The sequence below is a fragment of the Vanacampus margaritifer genome, chromosome 1 (assembly GCF_051991255.1).
Source record: "Vanacampus margaritifer isolate UIUO_Vmar chromosome 1, RoL_Vmar_1.0, whole genome shotgun sequence".
Classification (NCBI taxonomy): Eukaryota; Metazoa; Chordata; class Actinopteri; order Syngnathiformes; family Syngnathidae; genus Vanacampus; species Vanacampus margaritifer.
Window position 1 is genome coordinate 20,118,111 of NC_135432.1, and position 23,321 is coordinate 20,141,431.

The 23,321-nt window shown below is 39.2% G+C and overlaps 1 protein-coding gene across 5 annotated transcripts in view; it reads left to right on the forward strand.

Moving 5' to 3' along the window:
- plekhg5b (pleckstrin homology domain containing, family G (with RhoGef domain) member 5b) overlaps positions 1–23,321 on the forward strand; it is a 76,235-nt gene that overhangs the window by 27,513 nt on the left and 25,401 nt on the right. For 2 of the 5 annotated variants that reach the window (XM_077581163.1, XM_077581173.1), the window contains exons 3-8: positions 20,051–20,192; positions 20,834–20,933; positions 21,020–21,080; positions 21,296–21,387; positions 21,535–21,671; positions 22,828–22,994. In XM_077581163.1, the coding sequence (XP_077437289.1) occupies positions 20,051–20,192; positions 20,834–20,933; positions 21,020–21,080; positions 21,296–21,387; positions 21,535–21,671; positions 22,828–22,994 (699 nt within the window). Of the gene's footprint in view, positions 1–7,025; positions 7,129–7,218; positions 7,253–16,671; positions 16,834–17,255; positions 17,671–20,050; positions 20,193–20,833; positions 20,934–21,019; positions 21,081–21,295; positions 21,388–21,534; positions 21,672–22,827; positions 22,995–23,321 lie in introns of those variants that run through there. The other 3 variants (XM_077581181.1, XM_077581200.1, XM_077581189.1) reach the window with 3 other exon arrangements.

Consider the following 23,321-nt stretch of genomic DNA (forward strand, 5'->3'; position numbering starts at 1 on the left):
TATCATGCACAAATGTACGGAAAGTCTATCAAAAGCAATAAAGGTGATGGCAAGGGGAAAGAATCGAGTGATTAGAATGTCCCGCTAAAGCTATACCAAAGCTTGTTGGTGGCTACAAAGATTTCAGCTTGAACTATTTACAGTGGAACCTCTGAGTTTGAACGACTTGGAACTTGTACAATTCAGACTTCAACCAAAAAATCTGAGTTAAAAATGCCTCGGAGTTTGAACTCATTTTTAGAGTTTGAACACCCAAGCAAAGCAAGCTAAGCCGAACATACCTTGAAAACGGGTGAAGCCGAGCGAAGCTGAGCGATGCCGAATGCTCACGTTGCGTTAGTGGAGACGAAGCGCTGCTCATTTCCAGTCAGATCGTGAATACTCCCGGAGGTGCTCCATACTCGCGAGTGCATTTTGATTTTTCCACAACAATTTTTTCTTCGCCATGGGCCCAAAGAAAGACAACAGTGCCAGTGGTAGCAAAGAAAAACATACAGTGCTACGAACCACAGTGGAATTAGGAAGATGATCACGCAGTTGTACAGTAACTACCGCGACTACCTCTGTAAATACTGGCACGAGGACCCTCCCTTAGCTGTTCAACAACTTGCCTGATGTTAAACAACGCACGCAAGGACCGCTTAGTAGTCTAACAATATTCCCAATGTAAAATACACAAATTCAGCACTGAACTAAAGCTAGCATTAACATAGCGTTTATCATCCACTGATGCCATCACACCACAACAAAAAAGGTAAGGTATTTTTTATTGTTTAAATACTGTACAGGGTATTAATGTAAAAAAAATTAATAGAAATGAAAATAGGAATTTTCTGTTTTTGGAGCTTGGGAACGGATTAATTGCATTTACATAATTTCCTATGGGAAAAAAATGTTTCGGAGGTTGAACAATTCGGACTTTGAACACTTCGCAGGAACGAATTATGTTCAAACTCCGAGGTACCACTGTACTATTTTAGGTGAAGCTGAACTTCCCTTGCAGTCTTAGAGGCATCACCACTGTAACAGTTTCACGTGTATCTGTGTTTAGAAAGCAAAGCATGGAGAATCTCTCACCAAAATCCATGAGCGCAGTCAGTAAATGGGGTGATCAATGAAATTTTCCCACCTTTTGCGTTATTCTTGCCACTTTGAGGCAAAAAATAAAAAATAAAAATAAAAAATAAAATCTGTGTCTTTCTTGACAATCACACCATGTTTTTGTGGTGTAGTAATAAAATATAATGTAATGATAAATAAAATAGAACATAATAATAAACTTGATACAGAGTGACAGGACCTTGATTTAAACCAATATAAGTTATAATTGCTCTACAAGGTTAACTATTAGGACTCAATAATTGACAGTTCATAAAATTACCATAAATGGGCTTAAATTTGCTGCGATTGGCTGGCAACCAGTTCAGGGTGTACCCCGCCTATTGCCCGATGCCAGCTGAGATAGGCTCCAGCACCCCCCGCGACCCTTGTGAGGAAAAGCGGTCAAGAAAATGGATGGATGGGCTTAAATTTGGTAGCAATGACAAAAATAGTACTGTACAGTTCTGTCTACTTGTTTGAGGAGATCTTGTAAAGATTCATACAGTATATTGAGCCTCAATAAAACTATTTCACTTGAACTTTAGCATTTTCTTATACTTGTTTTCATGACCTGACTCACATTGCTATGGGCCTTTGAGGATGTGATATTCCCCCAATGTCACAATTTCTAATGTTTCTCGTAAATTTATGACATGGAGGTGTGAGGTAAGAGCAGGAAGACACCCCCTCGTGTTTGATCTGGCATTCCTGGGCTTTGACAAAATGATTTATCATCAGATCTTGTACTTTTCTAATCAATTGATCTTCATGGTTATTTTTGCATCAGTTCTGACAATCCTTAAACAGCAAAGAGGCAAAGTTATGGTCACTAAGCTCAATACGGCCCTGCCATTGTGGGCAAATTTGGACATCAGTACATCTTTTACTCCTCTCACTTCCTGAACAGATTTTTTCCCCCTTTTTTACTGGGCTTGTCCACACAACAAAACAAGCTTTTGTTGTGGTGGTTTTAAGCACATTTCAGCCCCGCTGCCTTTTGACTACATGCAAATGTTGTTTGAAGTCAGAGAAAGCTTTGACAAACTCAGACCAGGGTTGAGACCAAAATGTTGTTTTCATCCAGTAAGCAATTTTGTGTTTGTCCCTCTGTGTGTGTTAGCAGGCCATTAACCTGGTTTGCAGAAGTTGTGTTGCCTAACAAAAGGCTGTAACATTTAAAAATACATAGCAACGCAGTGTAAAACTGAAAATAGGTACAATATGAACAAATAGGCTACATAAAACCTATTTTATTTGGCTACTTCCTGGTTGATGGGGGATGCCTAATTCTTGGACAAGATTGTAGAATTTGCATCCTGAAGGATAGTTAAAATCTCATAATGTCTTAAATACTGTTTTTGTGCCTTTTCTGGAAAATGACGATATTTCCTCTAGTAGTGACTTCAACTTCTATGATGCAATGCCTCAATTGCTGGGTGTGTCATCCACTTAAACAAATCAGCACCTCATCAAATGCGATTTAAAATTTAAAAAAAAAAAATAATAAATCAGCCTTTCTTTAAATCTCTTTCACTTACAATTGAACATAGTTTAAAAAATATATATACATATTACAATTAGTTTTTTTTATGCTGGTGTCTTCGACAAAGGATGTGCGACAGGCACAAACAATTAACCTCTCCCTGTTTCAACAAGGTGTACCCAAACAGATCTGACTTTGTTTATTGGCACAATTATTTACTGCGATCAGGCGCAGGTGCCCCTCCTTGGTACCTTGTTGTCATCATCGCCTTTGCTAATTATACTGCCGCGTGTTTTCAAGATATTTTGCTGTCTATTGGGATTATTTTGATGCGGGTTACTGTAAATCCAGGAGATTAAAAACCTCCTGCAGGGTGTTTTGGCTGCAATACAGTTCTGAGTTTAACCTCGAGTTGATGCAGTCCTCTCTAGATTTGCAGCAGTTTGTGCTTGGTGCTAGTCGCAGCTTGCTAGTCTTTTTACCTCCGGGGCAGGACCAGACAAGTGTAAGGTTTGGCTTTCCATGGAAACAGGCCCTTCCCTCCAAACAGCTGAAGCCCAAGGCTCTCTATATGTTGTCACTCTCACCTCAGATTTTGCGCCACGATGTGGATTGCCTCATTTTCGTCTTTTCTCACCTTCTCTTGTCTCGGATTGATTTTTAGTCCTTCTGTTCTGCCGCCGCTGCTAAAAATCTCAACAAACTAGCACTGACATGCTGATTTGTAGTATACACAACCATTAAGATACTTGTCCCCTTAATGTATTGTATGTGTCAAGGGTTGTAAAGTATTAGGCAGCATTTATGGCTTCTCTGTCCTGATGTCAATGGTCTCTCAGAACTTCTTCCATACCAAATTCATTAGACATTCACACAACATTTAATTTAAAGGCGATAAAAGTAGTATTGTTTTGACTATTCTTTTATGTTAAAATTGTATTTTGCAACATGAAAAGTCAAACATTGATTGAAAAGAACATTTTAAATATTGAAAGTGATTCTCTTTGTAAATAGAAGACATGCACCACACGGAAATCAAAACTGTCTATTTGGAGACTCATTTTCAGGCATTTTCAAACTCAGATATTATATAAACAAACAGCCAGCACAACACTGTTTTGAATCAATTTTCAGTTAAAAACAGTCATACAAAATATCCTAATTCTAATTTGCCCTTTTTGAGAAAATGCTATTTGAAATGTCAATTGCACCTCATTTTCCCAAACAAGTCAACTCATGCTTGTTTTGCTTATTTAAAGCATATGAAACAAAATGAATGCAACACCGGAAAAAGTCTTAGTTTGAGTCGTGACCTCAGCATGCTCCAACAGGCTTTGTATGACACTCACACACTTTGTCAGCCGCACACTAATCACAGTCTTCTGCCTGTTAGTACTTTTCCAACCATTGATGATGCTATGACACTGCAGCACGAATTACTCCATTATGACGCATACAGAAGAAGCAACGGGAAATTTTTATGTTCCAAATTCTACAATGTGTTTTTTTCAGAAACTAGTGGTCTGCCTTGGCCTAGGATGGTGACACAGTTTGAGTCAGTGTTGTTTTCCCTTTAAAACCAATCACCAGATTTCACTGTTTCCAATATTGCATATAAAATATAATGCAGAAATAAAAAAAAAACAACCTTACTGAGATTTGTGCTGTTGTTTGTCTGTGTATGTGTGTGTGAACTTATTTTGAACAGTGAAAAATAGTCGCCGTGAAAACTTCTGGTTCTTGACAAGCTGACACCCCAGTTTAAACAAGAGCTCTTTATTCTTTTAAAATGAACCAGTTTGAAAAAACAGTTGTTACCAATAAACTGGTAGGATGAAATGAGACAGGCCTGTTTAATCGATCTCCATGCTGTCCGTAATGTGACAATGTGCCGGCAGAAATAATTCCATGGAGCCGTTCCATTTTTAGTCCACATAGTACCTGGTTTACAGTTTTATTTAACCTAATGCATCCACTGGAAATGCTTTAGAAACTACAGTAAAACCGAATGTTCAATAGTATCACTTTAAATATGATGTTAAAATGTTTAGTAAACTTTTTGGTTAATTGCACTAAGACCGAGTAGTTTGACGCGACCGTGCAATAAAAAAGATGGATTGTATACGTTTGAATGAGATACTGTAAGTGAATATGGCTTTGTAGATATATGGTCACGATAACGCACTATATACTGTATATGCACTACATTTACCATTTTGATCAAACTGGATTTATCATTTGTTGGACTATGACGTGTTTTTCAGCAACAGTACATTGAGTAACCCATTTGAATTGATTTGGTCATTCTGTGCAAATAGCAAATGCGGATCTTTGTTGTGAGTCCAAGCTCTAGAAATTAGTGTTTATGGGTTTCTCGGATTGTGTTGCTACTTTCAGTCGGGACTTCAGAGATGTTGATGTTCACCTATGTTTAGATATGGCCTCACGTCAAACTCCTGGACCGTGTTTTCTGAGAACAACCCAATACTGCTTGAAATATTATCCGTGAGGTAAAGTTTTTCTAATTCTGACAGTTTGATCCTGGAATTATTTATTTCTGACATCAACCAGCATCCTGGAGCAACTTTTCCACTGTACAATTTGTCTTGACTAGGAAATGCAAACACAAATGACCCCCCATTCAAGAGCAACCTAGTCAGGATTCAGGAAGCATTGCAACAGATAGGGAATAACAGGAAGAGGCTACCTGACTGGTCTTTCAATGAAATTGTTCCTTGTATGGGCCTTCTAGTCGGGGTTCAGAGACTTAAGAGAAGGCCCCAAGCGAGAAGGGGTTATGATAACAAGTTCTCTAAACGAGCCTGCAATCATGTTTAGCTCATGTATGTAAACTGCATCTTAATGAAATGTTAAGTCTGCACGGCTCAGCTGGAGAGGCATTGCAAAGCTTTTTCAAAAACTTAAAATGTACGATTATGGCTGCCCAACTTGAGCACACTTACACTCCATATTTGAAGCCAACCAAGCAACCAACCAACGGGCCAAGAATATGTGGAAACTTACAGCAGTATCTCAGGGGAAATATTTGCTTTTAATCCTCTCTGCGCGTCTGTGCTTTGTTTCTTCTGCCGACTTGCTCATCCTCGTTATCCTCACACTACTGCTTTCCTTTGTTTGCCCTTGCACTGCGGACTTCCCGGGAAGACTTGGTGGAATTCAAAGCTCATGGTCGGTCAGGGGGTTAATGCCAAGGTCGGGGTCAGAGAGGCAAGCCCCCCCCCCACTACCCCAAACTATTCATTCCACCCCCAACAATGGCATTGCCAGTGGGGTCTGATCCTTCATGTTAATTGCATTGCTGCCCTCCCCTCTTTTAAGAGTAGCCTCCTCTAATTAAGACTGACAGCGGGAGACATGGATTCAACAGGTTGCTTTATTTTGAGCAACTGATGTGGGGTGGGTGGGTATTAAAAAGCCACCCGCTCCTTTACCCTACTGCAAACATGTGCCACCCCCTCCCACTTTTGCCTTGGGGGCGCCCCCTTGTTTTTGTGAGCTAGCTAATTGCGAGGGATTTCAATGCAGTCATCTCGGATTAGACCGAATAACAAAAGAGCGGCCTTAACTGCGCTTTATCTTGGAAGTTAGAACTGGAAGTTGGAATGACATCACTCCCAAAATGACTTCAGATTTTGTTTTGTTATTTTATGAATTGGAATTAGTCCATCACTTGCTTTTTTTGTTTTTCTTAACCTTTTTCACAGCTGTCATTTTTTACATTTAAACAGCAATCCCTGTTTTCTGCACGGTACAGTCAAAACCAGATAGTAATTCTACTTCCATGTTCCAAACTTGCTGCAGTGAAACCAAAAGCAAATCAAGCATGGTCTCAAATGGTTAGACTGCCTCGACTGCTAGTGAGCAGGATGTTTCGTGTTACCAAATATGGTTTCTTGTGCAATAAGTGATGAAAACAATTACGGGAAGCTTCCAGGTATTATTGTGACAGTGCAATAAACTTTTCGGGTTTTGACCTGCAAGACCATTACAGATGTCAACAAGCAGTTTAGAAATCTGTCAAAAAATGATTTGAGTCCATTCTGACCTTTTGTGACAACTAAATGCCACATTTGTCCACCTTGTATGACAAAGGTGTTACTTTCCCAGTTCCCATCCTTTTCCATGTTATCACTTTTAATAAGGTGACCATAGTATTAACCCTTCAACTTAGGTTGAAAATGAAATGAAAACTTCTAACACCAAAACAATCTCCAGTAAAGAGAGATTTTCCCGTCTAAATTGGGGCTAAAGTGACAATGTGATGTGGATCAGCCAGAACGTTGGGGAGGAAAAGAGGAGTTGATGTGAGTCAGCTAGGATTGTGTGTAAGCTTGTGTGGGTGTGATGGAAGGGAAGGTGGGCGGGGCCTATGACTTTCTGCCTGTGTGTTACCGTGTGGGGCTGTCAGACTGCTGTCATAATCAAAGTGAACACATCCACTGTCATATTTTGTGGATCAGGAATATCATACAAGCCGGAAAGTGACTGGAACATCCTCACATTTAGGAGCAAGTTTGAACCAGGTCGGAACTAGAACTTTGACCTTCATTGTGTCCCATTGGACCTTGTCAATATTGATTTTTTTTTTTTATTCTTCCACTGAAACTCCAAAGGCTTGTATTTCCTGGGAACGTGCAGTTTTCTATGGTAGGTACCAATTGAATACGCACTTAACTTGTATTGTAGTATGACTTCTACTACTCATTAAGTTTCCATTCATTCTTGGTCAAAGTAAAGGCAGGTGTGCGACATTAGAATTGACAATGGCGGCTTTTGTTTTTCCATGTCTTGAGTGGAACAGCACTTTGTCTGTTTTTCTTCCCAAGTGTGCGTATTTCACATCTGCTTCTTATATCAACACACCAGCCTCCCTCCTGGCACACGCCAACCTTCTCCTAAACAGTAAAAAAAAAAAAAAAGTCTCAAACAAATCCTTCTCTGTGTCAAATTTGGAACAGCTCTTATCCAAATCAGCAGTCAGTGTTGGGATTTAAATTTTCCTGGGCCTTGTGCACCAACCCCCCTTGTCTATCTGTGTGCCTGCCCTCAAGCTATGGATAGAATGGTCGCTCGTGCAACAGACTCTGTGAGCTGCTGCTGCTACATTTGACTTTGAGCCCCAGCTGCAGGTGAGTGGCACTTATCCCGCCAACGTGGTTTGGATGGTCAAGGCTCAGTTCTTGAGCTTGTAGAGGGTTTTAATGTCAGGAACAATTTTTAAGTGTTTCCTTTTGTGTGTGTGATAAAAACAGAACAGTTTACCGATCTGGAGTGTATAAATCTTCTTTTTTTTATGCATTTAAACCTAACATGTTGCTTGAACATTGAGGAAGTTAAAATTGTTAAAACTACCATCTGTCAGATAGGAGAGCTTTTTTTAAGTGGAGGTAATAGTTTTCTGTGTGGTGAAGATTACTGCAAGTTCAAACAGATCTTTTGCCACAGCATGTCATAAAAGTGTTGTGGTGCTCCCTGTAGGAATGTTCTGGAAACAGTTTGTTGTATAATTTCAATTTAAAAGGATTCTCTGGTGATGGTTGTTTTGATGACTTTATGAAATGTAAATAATATTTTTGTGCCAGCTGGAGATGCATATGAGAGGGGTTGTCTTGTAGATGGTTATCTCTTTGATACAGCCAGAGGAGACACAGAAAGTATAGTGGCACCTTGATGTATGAACGTTTACGGACAAAATATCTGAAGAAATATTGGCTCGTTTCAGCCATTGTTCATTTCTTAGCCTAATTGTATTTATTTTTATTTATTTTTTTAAGAAAGAAGTAATAGCTAAGAAGAGATAGGTGTTGTTTATTATCTCACTGTGCAGTTTTGTTTGGCGAAAGCAACCATTTGATTTGTCCTATTAAAAATCAAGGAGCAAAGAAGGCAGCTGATGTGGTGGCGAAAGATATTTACTGTTTTGATACAGGGAAAACATGAACTCATAAAGGTTGGAAAATTGTGAGGATTTATGAAGAAGTCATTGGTTGAGAGCGTTACTGTTTTGCAATAGTTATCTATGAGTATATAGCTTCTTTATTTTGAAAAGACTACGACATTGTTCAGATATTTTCTACCAAAAGATAATAATTTCTTTTTACGGTTATTTTTTTATAGTGTGCTATATTTATTGATTCAAAACAAAATAAACACAACTTCATTCTGGGGATGGAATGGATAAATTGTAATTACGGTAGATTCAATTCAAAGGGAAATGTTGCTTCGGTTCGTAAACGTTTTGGGTTTCGGAGCAAACACACATACTTCACTTTGTCGACCAAGGGTCCTAATTAAATTTGGTGGTATTTAAAGTCCAATCGAAGTATAGTCCATGTGTCCACCTCTAACAACACAAGATGTGTACCACTAAGTGTTTATCAAGCAACACAGCTGGCAGAAACAAATAAGTTGCATACAGAAATATACACAATACTGTAATGGATCAAAGGGGCAGTTACAGTCACTTTTGCCTTAATTGCGTCAAGACAATCGCGATTAATCAACCATCTATATCACACAATCAATTGATTTCTGAACAATGTATCATTTTGCCCATCCATAGTCAACATGTCCGAAAGAAATTGAGCTACATTGTGATCAATTTAAGAGGACACAATTTTTGCAGGTCCTAATAGTTTGCTGCCATGTTAAATTGAGTAATACGTTTGAATGAATAAACCAGAAATTGTAGTGTAAAATTAAGAAATATGGCCAACCACTGCATTGTTGCAGGGCCTAATAGTTTGCTGCCATGTTAAATTGAGTAATACGTTTGAATGAATAAACCAGAAATTGTAGTGTAAAATTAAGAAATATGGCAAATACGTGCGACTGTTATCAGGCAACCAACCAGTGACCATTACAGACTTAACCTATCACTCTTTATTTGGGATTTTAGGAAAATGTAACATTTCTGTTCGTTGTATTTTTCCTATAACTTTTCATACTTTAACTCGGCCACCAACACAGTATGTGAAATATGATGATCTATTTTCCTTATTTTTTTTCTTTATTTTTTATTTTTTACATAAATCAAAGATAATATTTAAAAAAGATATATATATAGATAATAGGTACATGTAATTACAGGTCTTACTCATATTGGCGTTATGTTTTAGATTAACCATTTTTTCAATGCTTTTTGAAAGCAAAGTTTTCCATTTCCCAATCTGGGAAAGTCTACTTTCCTGTCATCGTGCATCACTGAGCAGATGATGATTGCATTACGGAAGCAGGACTTTTCATAGCAGACACTGACTCACATGAAGGTGTACTATAAATATGAGCCTCACTTGTTGAATCAGTTTTTTTGTTTGTTTGTTTTTTGTTTGTTTTATATACATATCTAACACAACATTGTAGTTAAGTGGACTGCATGCTGATAGAATAGTGACACACAAAGCAATGATCAGTCAGTTAATTGACCAGTGGTTGGCTGGAGCCCTTAATTGTCCCAGAATCTTAATTATTCATCATAGCATGTTGGACAATTGTACTGTAACTTTTCAAATTGGCATAATTTACCAAGTTGACTGTCCCTGTCTAGTGAGCATGAGATTATTCACAGGCTTAGCTGCCCTTTCTGCTTTCCACACCCTTGAAGATTTAAGATCTGAAATATTTAATGTAATACCCCCCCCCTCCCCCCACATACACACCTTTTTTAAACATCTATCCATCCATCCACTGAACTGCCTATCTGTGACTTTTGAGTATAGAAGCGAATCCAAAAGCAGGTGTGCTCTTAAATAACACAATCTAATCGAAAGGAAAAACTTACTGGGATAATGAAAAATAAAAATAAACAAGGTACAATGTACAAACAAAAACCAGGAATAAACTTATTATTTATTATTATTATTAATTAATAATAACGTAATTAAAAGTAATTTGCGCAAATGTGTTATTTTAGAAAAATGTACCAAAGTGGTAGGCAGCCTTTTGCATTAATCAGTAACCAAGAAGTAGCTCTCAGTTTCAAAAAGGTTGGTGACCTCTGCTTTAGAGCCAGTCGAGCCAGTTTTGCTTTTGCTGACTTTAGTCAGAAAAGAGAAACTGGGCTCAAAATCATCAGGACATCTTTGATATCTACTGTATGTACTGTGCTTTATCAACTGTATCATCTTTTTAACTTCCTTCATGTAGCCTACTGGAGGAAATAGGCGGAATGATAATTTGCTTGGCAGGTTTCCATTGGCTAAATTTTTTGTTGAAATCTGATTTCATTGATTAAATTTTCTACCCATTTTAATTCATTTGTGCACACAACACGTGTAATTTTCCCCTTTGGCTTTTGGTCCACACAAAAATTGTTTTAAGCCATGAAAATTCTGAATGGCATTTTTTTTTCTTGGTAGGCTACATGCAGAAGCAAGACTTGTTTCCTTGCACTATTAGGGACCATACTAATGCTCTTGCTACAATGCTCACCTTGTGTTTTAGTTTCTTCCTTTCTTTTTTCTCCAGACAAATGTTTGTTTTTTTCCCAGTAAAAAGAAAAATCTCTTATCTTGCTGACAGTTTTGGCTATCGCTTCAGCCTTCGTCAGAGCTCTGATGATAAGAAGATAAGAGATTATTCTCTGTACAGTACTGGGGCTGGGAAGGCTTTAAACACATACTGATACTCGATTGACTGTTTTTAGAAAGTCACTACTGTACATATTCATAGAGATTTTTGCAGGTTTAGTTCTTGGATTATTGCATGTTTACTGTTTAGTTAACATTAAGTTTGAAAGACAACTTCATGCTCATGAAATGCTAAATGGGCTTCTATAGTTACGGTTATAGCCACATGCTGCTTTGGACTGTAGGCCTAATTGGCAGCCTGTGATTGTTTCCAAGTAGACAGAAATGAAGTTGATGGCGTGGATAGGTTCGTGGGTGAGCGCAACCCATCTCAGCTGAATTTGGGCAAGCGGCAATCGCAGGGTACATAATCAACAACTGTTCTTGTTTTTTGTTTTGTTTTTGTTTAATGGTTTTCTTGAACATATAAACATAAAGAAAACCAAAAAAAACACATCACAAGTATAAAATATAAGTTGAAGTAAAAAAGAAAAAACAAGAATAGGAAGAAAGAAAATAGTTTATATGTTCAAAAGGGGTAGGAGGAAGTTAAAAACGTATCTAGTCCTACCCCTTATTCGTTTTATGTTGATACAATGAAACAAAAAAAAAGTCTAAACCTATCATATAAAGAAGTGCACTTCAACATACGCACGTTTGCCAGCAACATATGTACATGAAATTCATAGGCATATACCACAATTCATTTATGAATCATATCCTCATATTGACACTCACTATGGGTATTTTAGATGGCCATTTTAGAGTCTTCAATGAATATATGTCTTAAATAGTTCATTAAGAAATCTCTTATTTAGTACAGCATACCCAAATTTATCCCATGGTTACTCCAACCTCACTCGCACAAATGAGACCCCAAAACTGCAAATAAATGCACCTGATTTAATGATGGTCTTTGATAGTGATCTTCTGTCGCTGCATTGAATATAATATGGAACCGTGGGTTATAAACTTAATTAAAACTTAATTGTCAAAATCCTCTGAATTTTATTAGGGATGGCTCGATACCACTTTTTCATATCCTATACTAATACTGCAGCTTCGAGGATCAGCCAGTACCGATCTTTCACCTATACAATTTATTGTCACTCATAAAGTTGTTAATGTAATTTGCTTGATACTGACATCTAAAGCAGTTACAAGCAAATTACATTAATAATGTATTAATGTAATCTGCTTGATACTGCTTTTTAATATCACCATCAAGCAAACATGTCCAATGTACAACTAATCTGTTCTTCTAAAGAAAGTAGGAAAACACACTGAAGTCATGTGTAGGCGTGATACTGTATTAATGGACAACTCTATTTTGAAATATTTTCATACATAAGGTGTATTATCTTTGTGAAGCAATGTATGCTATATAGTTTATTCTAATTGCTCCGTATGTTTATTTATTAGACTTAACGCGATTACGCTAGGTTCGGACTAGACACAAAATATCTGTGTTAGTGTGACAGCATCAATAGGCGAGTAGGACTGCATTTCCCATGATTCTTTGACACAGAAGTAATTCTAATTCCGGTATGATGAAAACATAGATGCCTGTTAGCATGTCGTGCATAGTGAAGTTGAGGATATGATATTGTTTGGGTTTATGGATTGGATTGGACTGGTTTTGATTAAAAAACAAAAACAATAGCAATCCGGTACCGATCCAGTCATTTTGGCCTGGAACAGACTCAATACCGATCCAGTGGATCGGATCAGACCAGCCCTAAATATTACAGACCAAACAAGTAACTGAATCATAATTAGTTTGTGCCTTTTCTGCACTGTCAATTTGAAATAATTTCCAGTTTTAAATGAAGAGTTGGAAATTAAAACTTTTTATTTAAATCCAATTAATCGATTAATTGCCAAAATAATGTATAGATTATTCCTTTATTAAAATAATCATTTGTTCTAGCCCCCAAAAGCGGAACTAGTATAACTAAATATGCTAAAATGCAGAGGTGGGAAATTATAATTTTTTTTGCTGGTATGTCATTTGTCATTTTATTTTAACCATGTTTACGTCATTACTTCGTCACCACTATTTTCGGACCGACAAAGGTGGGAATGCTGTCAGTCCATCATTCGGAAACAAAACGGGGGTTTGCCAGTGACAGACTGAGAGGTCCGTTGGTGCTTGACTCGGTTAGTGACAATTACACCATTGGACGAGAAGCCACTTTATCAGTGCTTAGTCCGTCATTTTTTTAAAGTTTCTCATCATTCGTCTGCAAAACAGGCGTCTGTCAGTGACAGACTGACGGACAGTCCGTCAAAACCAAGACCATACCTGTAAAGTCCATCCATCCATATTCAAGAGTTTTATGATGATAGCTGAACATTGACACGTGGAACACATAACTAGTCTTTTATTTCTTCCGAATAAACTGAAGGTAGGTCAGTAGCCAGATTGTGTATGACGGTCGCTGTGTTATTTTGTACACGTAAGCTCAACAGACACATTAGTCTCTCACAGTCGTTTTGTTTTCACCTTGAAGGATCAAACACAAGTGCCTCTGTTTGAGTAGCTCCACATGTGCGTGGTCACAATCAAGCTGTTTAATGCAAAGCAGGCGCGCAGACTGGCGGCCAGTCGTGTTGCATAAGCGCTCCTCAGGCGCATCTGCCGCAACCTGCTAAACACATGCTCACTTTATTTATTGATAATAAATAAGACATGGGCGGGGGCCTTGCTCTGTCTCACCCGCTTTGATGTCTGTGATCTGTCACCGGGCATCTCCCTCGCACCAAAGGGGCCAAGGTGAACCACAAATGCTCCCCCAGCAAAACGCTTGTGAGGGCCCATCTAGTCTTATGTTCGTCTCCCAAGGGGACAATGCAGACCGTTTGGGAGACAAAAGTGGGGGAGAGTAACATTGAGCAGACGCACCTCAAAGGCTTGCCATGCAGACGTTGACTTGAAGTTACTCCAGCGAGACCATGTGTGAGCCTTCCACACATATTTCGACCGGTGATCAGGAAACCGATTCACACGGCATGTGACGGCAGGATATTTAAGCCCGACTTTTAACCCCGAATCTCCCCTTCCGACAATCGTAAGGATGGACCGATACCAAAAGAGACATACATATTGCTGCTGTGTGTGGCGTGTTAAGACTGATCTCGGCCACTCGGAAGGGCTATTCAAATATCAAATCGGGGATATTCAACATGTTGGGTTGTTTTGCCCCGCCTCCTCACTGTGTGCAGTGTGTCCCGAGGACAAACGAGCGTTGACAGATTGTTGACAGTGACATACAGCGATCAGAAAGTGAGGTGGCGTGGAAGGACAGTATTAGGAAATCCAAACAGTCATGGCGTGACAGAAAGTCCGTGCTTGCGCTGTTTCCGTTCCTTTCACCAACGCCTTTTCTTTTTATGTTGTTTTTTTCCCTGCTAAAAACAATGCAGAAACTATCTCCACCGGTCCGGCTGTGTTTAGTAACTCTTTTGTGAGACTTCCCGTCTAACCTGGAATTATTCATGAATGAAATCAGTTCGTGTGTGATATTTTAAAGGGATACTTGACTCATTTAGCCATTTTCAGCTATGAAAAGTTAATATATTGTCTAGAATTAATTTGGTAACTTTTGACTCAAAATTACATCACAGGTGCTCAGGAAACTGGTAACGGCCAATCACAGCTTACCAGTTGTCTAGGTTTGGTCATTTGACGTTAGAAAACTGAGCCATGATTGGTCGTTACCTGTTTCTTGAGCACGCGTGATGATGTCATCTTGAGTCAACAACAGCAAGTGGCAAATTGTGTTTTTAAAGGTATTAATTGTACATGAAAAATAACAGTTATCACAATTTTTGGGGGGACAAAATATTATCTTCTTAAATGAGCAGCTTGTACATTCAAGACTGTTGTACTCGTGATTTTTTTCTCCCGTCATGTGTGGGGTCTCTAAGAGTTTGGAAGTCTGCCAACAATTTTAAAACCTTGCCATGTGAATCAGGCTCAAGGAGATGAACATTAGCAGTTAGTAACAGCATCTCATACAATACGGTGAAATGGTGTTATATGGAGTAATGACAGGTGAAGGACATAGCAACATTGCTGCGGCTGCTGGCCTGAGCACCCCGGAGTGGTTCTATTTCATCAATAGACTCTTTCCCAACATGTTAAAAAAAAAAGGCAGGGAACCCTCACATTCCTCCATATTGTGGTTTATTTTATGGTGGTCTATGCAATCCTATTTGTACATTATATTTAATGTTCTATGTAGCCTACCTATAGTGTACCATATTTACATCACATTTAATGGTCTATGTGCTTCTAATGTACCATATTTACATCATAAAATTTATGGATCACAAACAAATGGGGCTCTGATTACTCACCTCGACTTCAACAGGAAGTATAGCCTGCGGTGCCGCTCTCCCCACCTCCACCTCTCTCCCTTGGACCGGACAGACACAAACACGCACACTGTGATGCATGCTGTTACATAAGTGCAAGGTGTGCTCTGCCAGGACGGGCTGTTCTTTGAGTTTGGAGGGAAAATGCTTATCACTTTGATACTGATACAAGCAACCATGGCTTTTAGCTCATCAAACCTACTTGGTGATTATCCCTTTGGCACTGCATTTTGAAGTCTACAAAAACTATTTTGTCTGTCAATTTACAAAAAAATGTCTCCAAACTAATCAAAGGAAGCTCCGTCATGCGACAAGATAATGACCCAAAACACATTGACAACATAAAAGACTTCATCAAGGCAAAAAGTGGATGGTCTTGTTTTGGCCAAATCAATCCAAAGACCTTAACCCAATAGAGCATGCATTTTACCTGAATAGGAGACTGAAGGACAAAATCCCCAGAAACAAATAAGTGCTCACAGAGGCTGCAGTGAAGGCCTGGAAAAGCAAGTCAATGGTAAAATTAACTTTAAGTGAATTTCATGATGTCCGTTCCAATACTTTTGCTCATTTGAAAAGTGGATGGCTTCAAACAAAAGGGGCTCTGTCCTGAGTTGTTCAACACATCTAGATGTAATAACTATGAAATAAAAACTGGAATTCTGTACTTGGGTCTGATACCCATCTTTTGATATCTTGCCATTCCAATGCTTTTGGAGGGAACGGTACAATATTGGCATATAAAACAAAATCAGACAAAGATCAAAGAGAGGCTGTTCTATCAAAACGGTCAAATGATCCATGTTAGCGTCTTTGTGATATGTTCTGTGTGGATGGGAGGATGAAAGGAATCATCCTGACTCACCTTCTAAGTCATTTTCTTGCAGACTTGCATGTGTTTGTGTTATCACCATGTAATCACTGATGACACACAAACGCCTGCGGAATATGTGTGCATACACGGTAAAATGCCTTTAAAGTCACAAAAAGTTATGGAACCACTGTCATACATGAGGTCACGCGATGCGTCAAAGTACCTTGTGAGAGCTGCAGTGCAGAGAGTGTCACAGGTTCAACTTTTTGTGTGTTTTGTTTTTGTGGAAGTATAGAACAAGGTCAGCAATCTTTTGAAACCGAAGAACTTCTTGTGTAGGAAGCAATGCAAAGTGCAAGCAGTTTGGGATAGGCAACATTTTGATCCTGGAATTTATTTCAATGGAGAATGTTGATTTGGTATACAGGTAAATTCAGTCATGGAGCAAATTCAACTTGTAAATCAAGGTAATAATACTTTATTTTGATTCCTGATTAAACAGAATAATTTGTTGATTGTCTTGGAAATGCTCTCAAAAATAACGAAGTACAAAAAAAAATCGAATCCACCTTAAAGGAAAACATTAGGTTGATGTGCAGTGCAGTAAATCTTTTTTGGACATTCGAGCTCCTCTAGTATCTTTCTAAAAATAACTTGTTCTCTCTCAGGACCCAGCTCAGTCTGGCCCTTTCATTGTGAGCGTGGCTGGAAATGAGAGGAAGGGGAGGGGTTGTAGCCATGAGAAAGGGAAGGAGGGAGGAGGAGTTTCTTGCTCGTGGTGGGTCGAACAGCTCTGTTTAATCTCTGTTGGACTGTCAGATGGTTTTGACAGAGCACAGGCACCAATTAGGCCCCAAGATTAGGCGAGAAACTCTTTCGTGAAAGCTTCTGGAGGAAAGTTTTTCCTCCTTTTTTTTTTCTTCCCGTGTGCTTTATATTTTCCGTGGAAATTCCTCATCCTCATTCCCTTCCCAAATCCTAACCCCCAACCCCCTCCCGTCCGTCCCTTCCAAGCTGTGATTATAGCTGGCTAGACATTGAGAGGAGGGGATTATTAATTAATGAAGTGGGGGTAGGTTGTTAGCAGCCTGGCGAGGTGGCCAACTAGACGTTTGGCCAGCGTGGATATGGAGCAGTGTCACACTCCCTAACTAGTAGTACTCTGGCTTGGTGAGGTCTTTAGTCCTTTTCCCGTGACGTCAACGGACGACTTCCTCTTTAACAGGAAGTGGTATATCCTTCTTCCTGTTCAACTAGTTATGAAGTCATTGGAATCACACTTGAAGATATGAGAATACTTTTGGGTATGTCTTTTTTTGTCTTTCTTTGTTAGCCGTTTCAGTCGTAGGCTAGTCGACATTAGCATAAAAGAGTAGGTGTTGTGGTGCAAACATTTATATTACTCCTGTATTGCCATAATGCATTGTAAGATATACATGTTAAACACATGGTTATAGCAACAGGTGATAGTGGGAGAACCATGACAATTATTTTCATTGCAATTTCATTACTACAGCCAAACAACATTTTAAAAGGGTCCCACAATTAAGGAGAAGTCAAGCCAAACATTTTCTTTACAATAATATGTTCTATGCAGCCCCACTAGTCTAAACATTCTGATTGTTGTGTTTGAGGAATATGAGTTAAGTAACCAAATGTACCCATTTACATCCATCTCAGGGCTTGGCCATTTTGCTGTCCATGACAACAACATGGAAACTGTGATGTCGTTTTCAGTAGACAACAAGTGGCAAAATGGCTGCCCCCTAAGGTGGATGTACAGTATATGTGTGGATCTGGCTGCTTAACTTGTATTCCACAAACGCAATATTAATCAGAATACAGTGTTTAGAATAGTGGGGCCACATATAACCTATTATTGTAAAGATTTTCAGGTTGACTTCCCATTTAAGCCTTTTTAGGTGAGCCATGTTGTGATGAGCCATGTGGCCTTGCCAGAACCAGTACTGGCCCGGTATATTTATTATATATGATGATGATGATGATGATGATGATACTTTTCAATGGTTATTTCACTGACACAATATTACTCGTAGTATGAATATTTTTCAGTATGAATTCTGATTAGTTAACATTTGACATTTTCTGGCCTTCATATCTCACTGAAGCCACTCCTTATGGAAAGCTTTAACCTGCTACACAAAGCAATTTGTGCATCACAAAAAGATCAATGATGATTGATCAATTTCCTTTTTTTTTTTTTTACAATTTAAAATACTCAAAGTCAAAGTACTGTACTGAATATTAAATATTTTAAAAGCAAGAATGTGTTGATTTCATCATGTTTATGAAATTGGTACTGGCCCAGTCAGGCCTGCGTTAGTGAACTTCAGGTAGTCATGTCGTGACTCTGGGCCACTTTTATTTTAGAACCCTATTTAAACATCACACATTTTCCTAAAATTTGGTGTCTATTGTCTATTGTGAGTAATGCAACATTAGTAATGCCTTTTTACTATAGCCTGTCAAATGATTAAATTTTTTAATCCAATAATCATTTTAGAATTTTGATTAATTACTTAATTAAATAAGGATTTTTTTTTTTTATCAACATGAAGAGCACCTGTTATGTGTTCTTTCAACATTTAATGTTATGAGGAAGTTTTCAACATTTTTTGATCCACTGCACACGCTCAGCATCCTCCTTTTCTAATCAGTTAATTACTTGCATAATTAAAAATTGGAGAAAAATGACCCCAATATTTTGACATGAACACACAAACATGTAATAAATGTTTTACTTTAATACATGTAGTTATGATTGTTGCTCAAATACAACCAGTGCTACCTTTAACGTAACCATCCGCTGTCAAGCTAAAGGATAATCTGTGGTCAAAATTAATAGTGCGATTAATTTGCGCTAACACACGATTAATGCGATCATTTTTTTTGTGATTAATTAATCAATTAATGCTTCAACTTTGACAGCACTACTTTTTACCTTTCCTGACAACTTGATTTCATTTAAATGTATTGCTGTAGAGCCGATTGGCAACAGATTTTTCTTTTCTCAAAGCACAATATCATTGCATGAAGGCCTTAATCAAAGATGATACTATTGTAAAAGTTGTACTGTTGAGCACGCGCACACACAAAATATACTCAAGCACAATGACAGGAAATACTTTAGCGGGACCTCCATTGTATCTCCCTATATATCCTTGCATCCCGACACGGGTTTGCGTGAAGGCGGAGGAGGCGTGCAAGAGCCCCCTGGTGTTTATCAGCCCATCACCCCTTGAGGTGAGGCATGAGAAGAGGTCGCGGAGGTTGGTTGGTGCGGGTGTTGGATCTGTCTGGTCTGAGACAGATCTCCTTAATCCTGCAGCCTTCTGCTGCCTGTTGTCTGGACTCTGAAAAAGCTTCCAGTACATTGCTGGTCTGTGGTCAGCCTAGCTGATCTTGGGTCTCCATCTTAGATTGTGAATGGGTAAGCCGATCTCAGATCTGTGTGCAAAGGTGAAAACTTGACAGAGCAAGACAGATGGTGGAAAGGTGGGAGTGTCAATATGTCAGTTGTCATTTAAAACGCTGTGGTTTTGCCGCAAGTGTATACTGTATAATATTAAGTCTGTAGCTGTTTTTTACTTGATTCTGCTCGATCCCAGTCTTCTGTTGGTTTGACATATTTTCTTTCTGTATGTTTAAATTTGTAATTTGCAGGTTTGCCACCATCCTGACTGCCAAGGCCTGAATAGCAAAAGCCCCCTTCACCTGTGTGAGTCATGTGACTCGCGCTGCCACTTGGAGAAGAACGACAATATGCACTTTGACCGGCACCCCCGATTTGACTTACAACCTCAAGGTAGCATGCAGCAGTTTGTTTGATTTGTTTCGCAATGAGCAGGATTAAGCAAACAATATGCAGCTAATTTTCCTAAAATTTTGTGGCGTTCAAGGAAGAACACATTACATTGCAACTCTGGACAGAATTGATGATAAAATAGTTAATTTTCAGGTGTTGCCCTTTGCGTTACTATTTGTGCCAACTTAAAAACTTAAAAATATATATTTGTTTATGGTTCATGACCATTTAATTAGACGTCAGCCTAAATCTACATGTTTAAAAATGATGCAAATATTGACAACTGAGACTATAGTTACTTCCACCAATGAATTATTTGAATGGGTTGTGCAACTTCCAAAAACACAAACCTAGATTTTTTTAATTTGTAGGTAGGGATTCTTGTTAAAATTTGGTGACAAGCCACATATTGTAGATAACAATAAATAACAACAATAACAATAAAAAAAACTATATATAATTAAATCTTAGTGTGAATTTTCCTGTGAGCCAAGCAATTATTTTTATCTCCATTAGATGGTCAGTTAGCGTCGTAAAGAAATTGCATAGCAACTGCACAGCCACTTTCCACGGCATAACAATGACATTATAGTTACTGTTGTTATTTTACGTTGTCAACAAATTATTTTGTCCCCACTTAGCCTCCATCCTGGCTCGGAACGTGTCCACGCGATCATGCCCCCCACGGACCAGCGCCCCCTCCGACCTCGAAGAAGAAGATGAGGGGAGCAGTGACCGCGGGTTAGTAACCCTCCACTTACTGTATCTTAAAATTTCTATAATCAAATGTTTTGCTTGTTTTAAATCAAAGTATCCCTTATTTGCAGGGAGAAGAAAACGGGGGGTATGAAGTTGGTGAAGAAGAAGCCACGGAGGAGACACACCGATGTAGGTCGTCATCCATAAAACCTACCGGGCAGAAGCACACGTTTGTTTGTTTTTGCATATTGTGCTGCTAGGAAGTGTCTCCCAAGCTGCTATGAGGCTTAAAGCTACAGTGCCTGTGGGGTTGCTAAGGGCTAGCATGCGCAACATCAACAGTCTGGTGCAGCCAGGGAAGCTTCTGTGTAAACTAACAGTGTGTATACCCTTCCCTCCTCCAGGACCCCAGCAAAGAGTGCTTCAGTCTCAAGTTTGACCTCAATGTGGACATCAACACAGAAATAGTACCTGCTATGAAAAAGAAAACTCTGAGGTGAGGTCATATGGACTGATATGTTCATAGCGCCAATTGCAACAATATCTTGGCAAGCCCCCATAACCTCAATGACTTTTTAAGTTTTGAGAATCAGCATGTTTCTTTCAATTACATCATTTATTGTCATTTGTCTCCTGGCGCCAGAGAGGTCCTAGGTCCTGTGTTTGAGAGGAACGGCATCGAGCTGTCGCGTGTCGACTTGTTCCTGGATCAGTCCAACACGCCACTGTCCCTCAACTTTGAGGCCTATCGATTTGGGGGACACTACCTTAAAGTCAAAGGTAAAAGCGGCACTGTTATGTCATGTCTGACTGGTTTTAAGTACTGGCTGAATGTTTTGGGTCCTTTCTAGACCCCAAACAGTCAAATTGTGTTTGTGTGTGTCCAAAAGCTGCTGTCAGCCAGATGTTATTGTTCATAAGAAGCTAAAAATGACTCATGACACTGGCATCAACAATACCACTTTGTTCATACAAGTAGAAAGTAAGGAGCCTTTTGATTCAATGCCAAGTGGTATATTTGACATGTGCACTCTTATCTGAGTTGACCTTTACAACAACGAGGGTAATCTGTATGGGCCAGTTTCCTCTCACACCCGTTGTCCAGACTAAAAGAGGAAAGGGAGTGGACTCCTTAAGTGAATAAAGCTCACAAGAGAGGTGAAACACGTTCATCCCATTTACATCTGTGCTGCAGAAAAATAGGGTCATTGTACCAAAGGTTGTGCAATGAACAATGATAAAAGGACAGAAGGCAACAGAGCTTGTCCTCAGAGCTAAATATGTGCACATTCTAACACACAAAACCAATTCTAGAAAAATCAAGTCAATATAGTGAGTTCTGATTCTTGTTAGAGAAATAGTCCAGCAAATGAAAACAAATGCTTCAGAGGTGTACCTAGTTATTGGTGCATTGATTTCACTCCCTTGCAGATTTTCACTCTAACTTATTTTACACCACGAAGTAACATAGTTCTGAGGTTCCGGGTTCGAATATGGGCTCCAGTCTCCGTGTGGAGTTTGTTTTCCCTATGCTTGCCTGGGTTTTCTCCGGATACTCTGGCTTCCTCTCACATTCCAAAAACATGCATGCTGGTTTAATTGAAGACTCTAAATGGTTCATTAGTGTGAGAGTGAGTATGATTTGTTGTTGTTTTGTCTGTGTCAATATGCCCTACCATTGACTGACGCACCAAATCTGCTTTTGCAAACTAGTGCCTCTGTTTGCAGCCTTGTTGTTAGTGTGAGCAGTGCATGTCAGCAGGGAGGCACAGAAATGGAGAAGAAAATTTGTACCGACAAATAATGTCAAATAAAATGAATTACCTACCCTGCAAATGTAACAAATGTATTGTGTTGCACCTATATGACTTGTAGTGTAACCTCCATGTAGGCTAGTTTGTACTGGTGGTCTTAATGGTCCTCCTTTGTCCTGAAGCACGGCCTGGCGATGAGCTAAAAGTGGAGCAGGGGGTCAAGGACATGAGGTCGCTGAGCTTGCCCAACATGAAGCCCGCTGGAAGTCAGACCCCCTACATCCTTACGCCAGCCACTGAGAGGGTGGAGCACGGATCCCTGGGACGTCGCGAGGGCGCCGATCCACTGGTGAGTCATCTCACACATACAGTACACACCCTTCTCGCCTTTCTATCTCTTCACCTTCTATTGTTGTGCTCCCATCATGCCTTATTGCTGTCGCATCCCGTTGGTGATCCCATCGTGATGTCGTTGTACAAAGAGTATCTTGCCCAGGGGAAGTCTGGGAATTTGTTTTTGGATTTCAAGTGATACAATGTTTGAACCCTTGAATCCCATTTGAAGTCCACTTTCCTGCTTGACTCTGATGTGCTTGACTGCATGGAAGTAGGACAGTCGAGTCATCAAGTTGATGGGACCTAATGACCCCTGTCACACGGCCCAGGAGTTCTATTT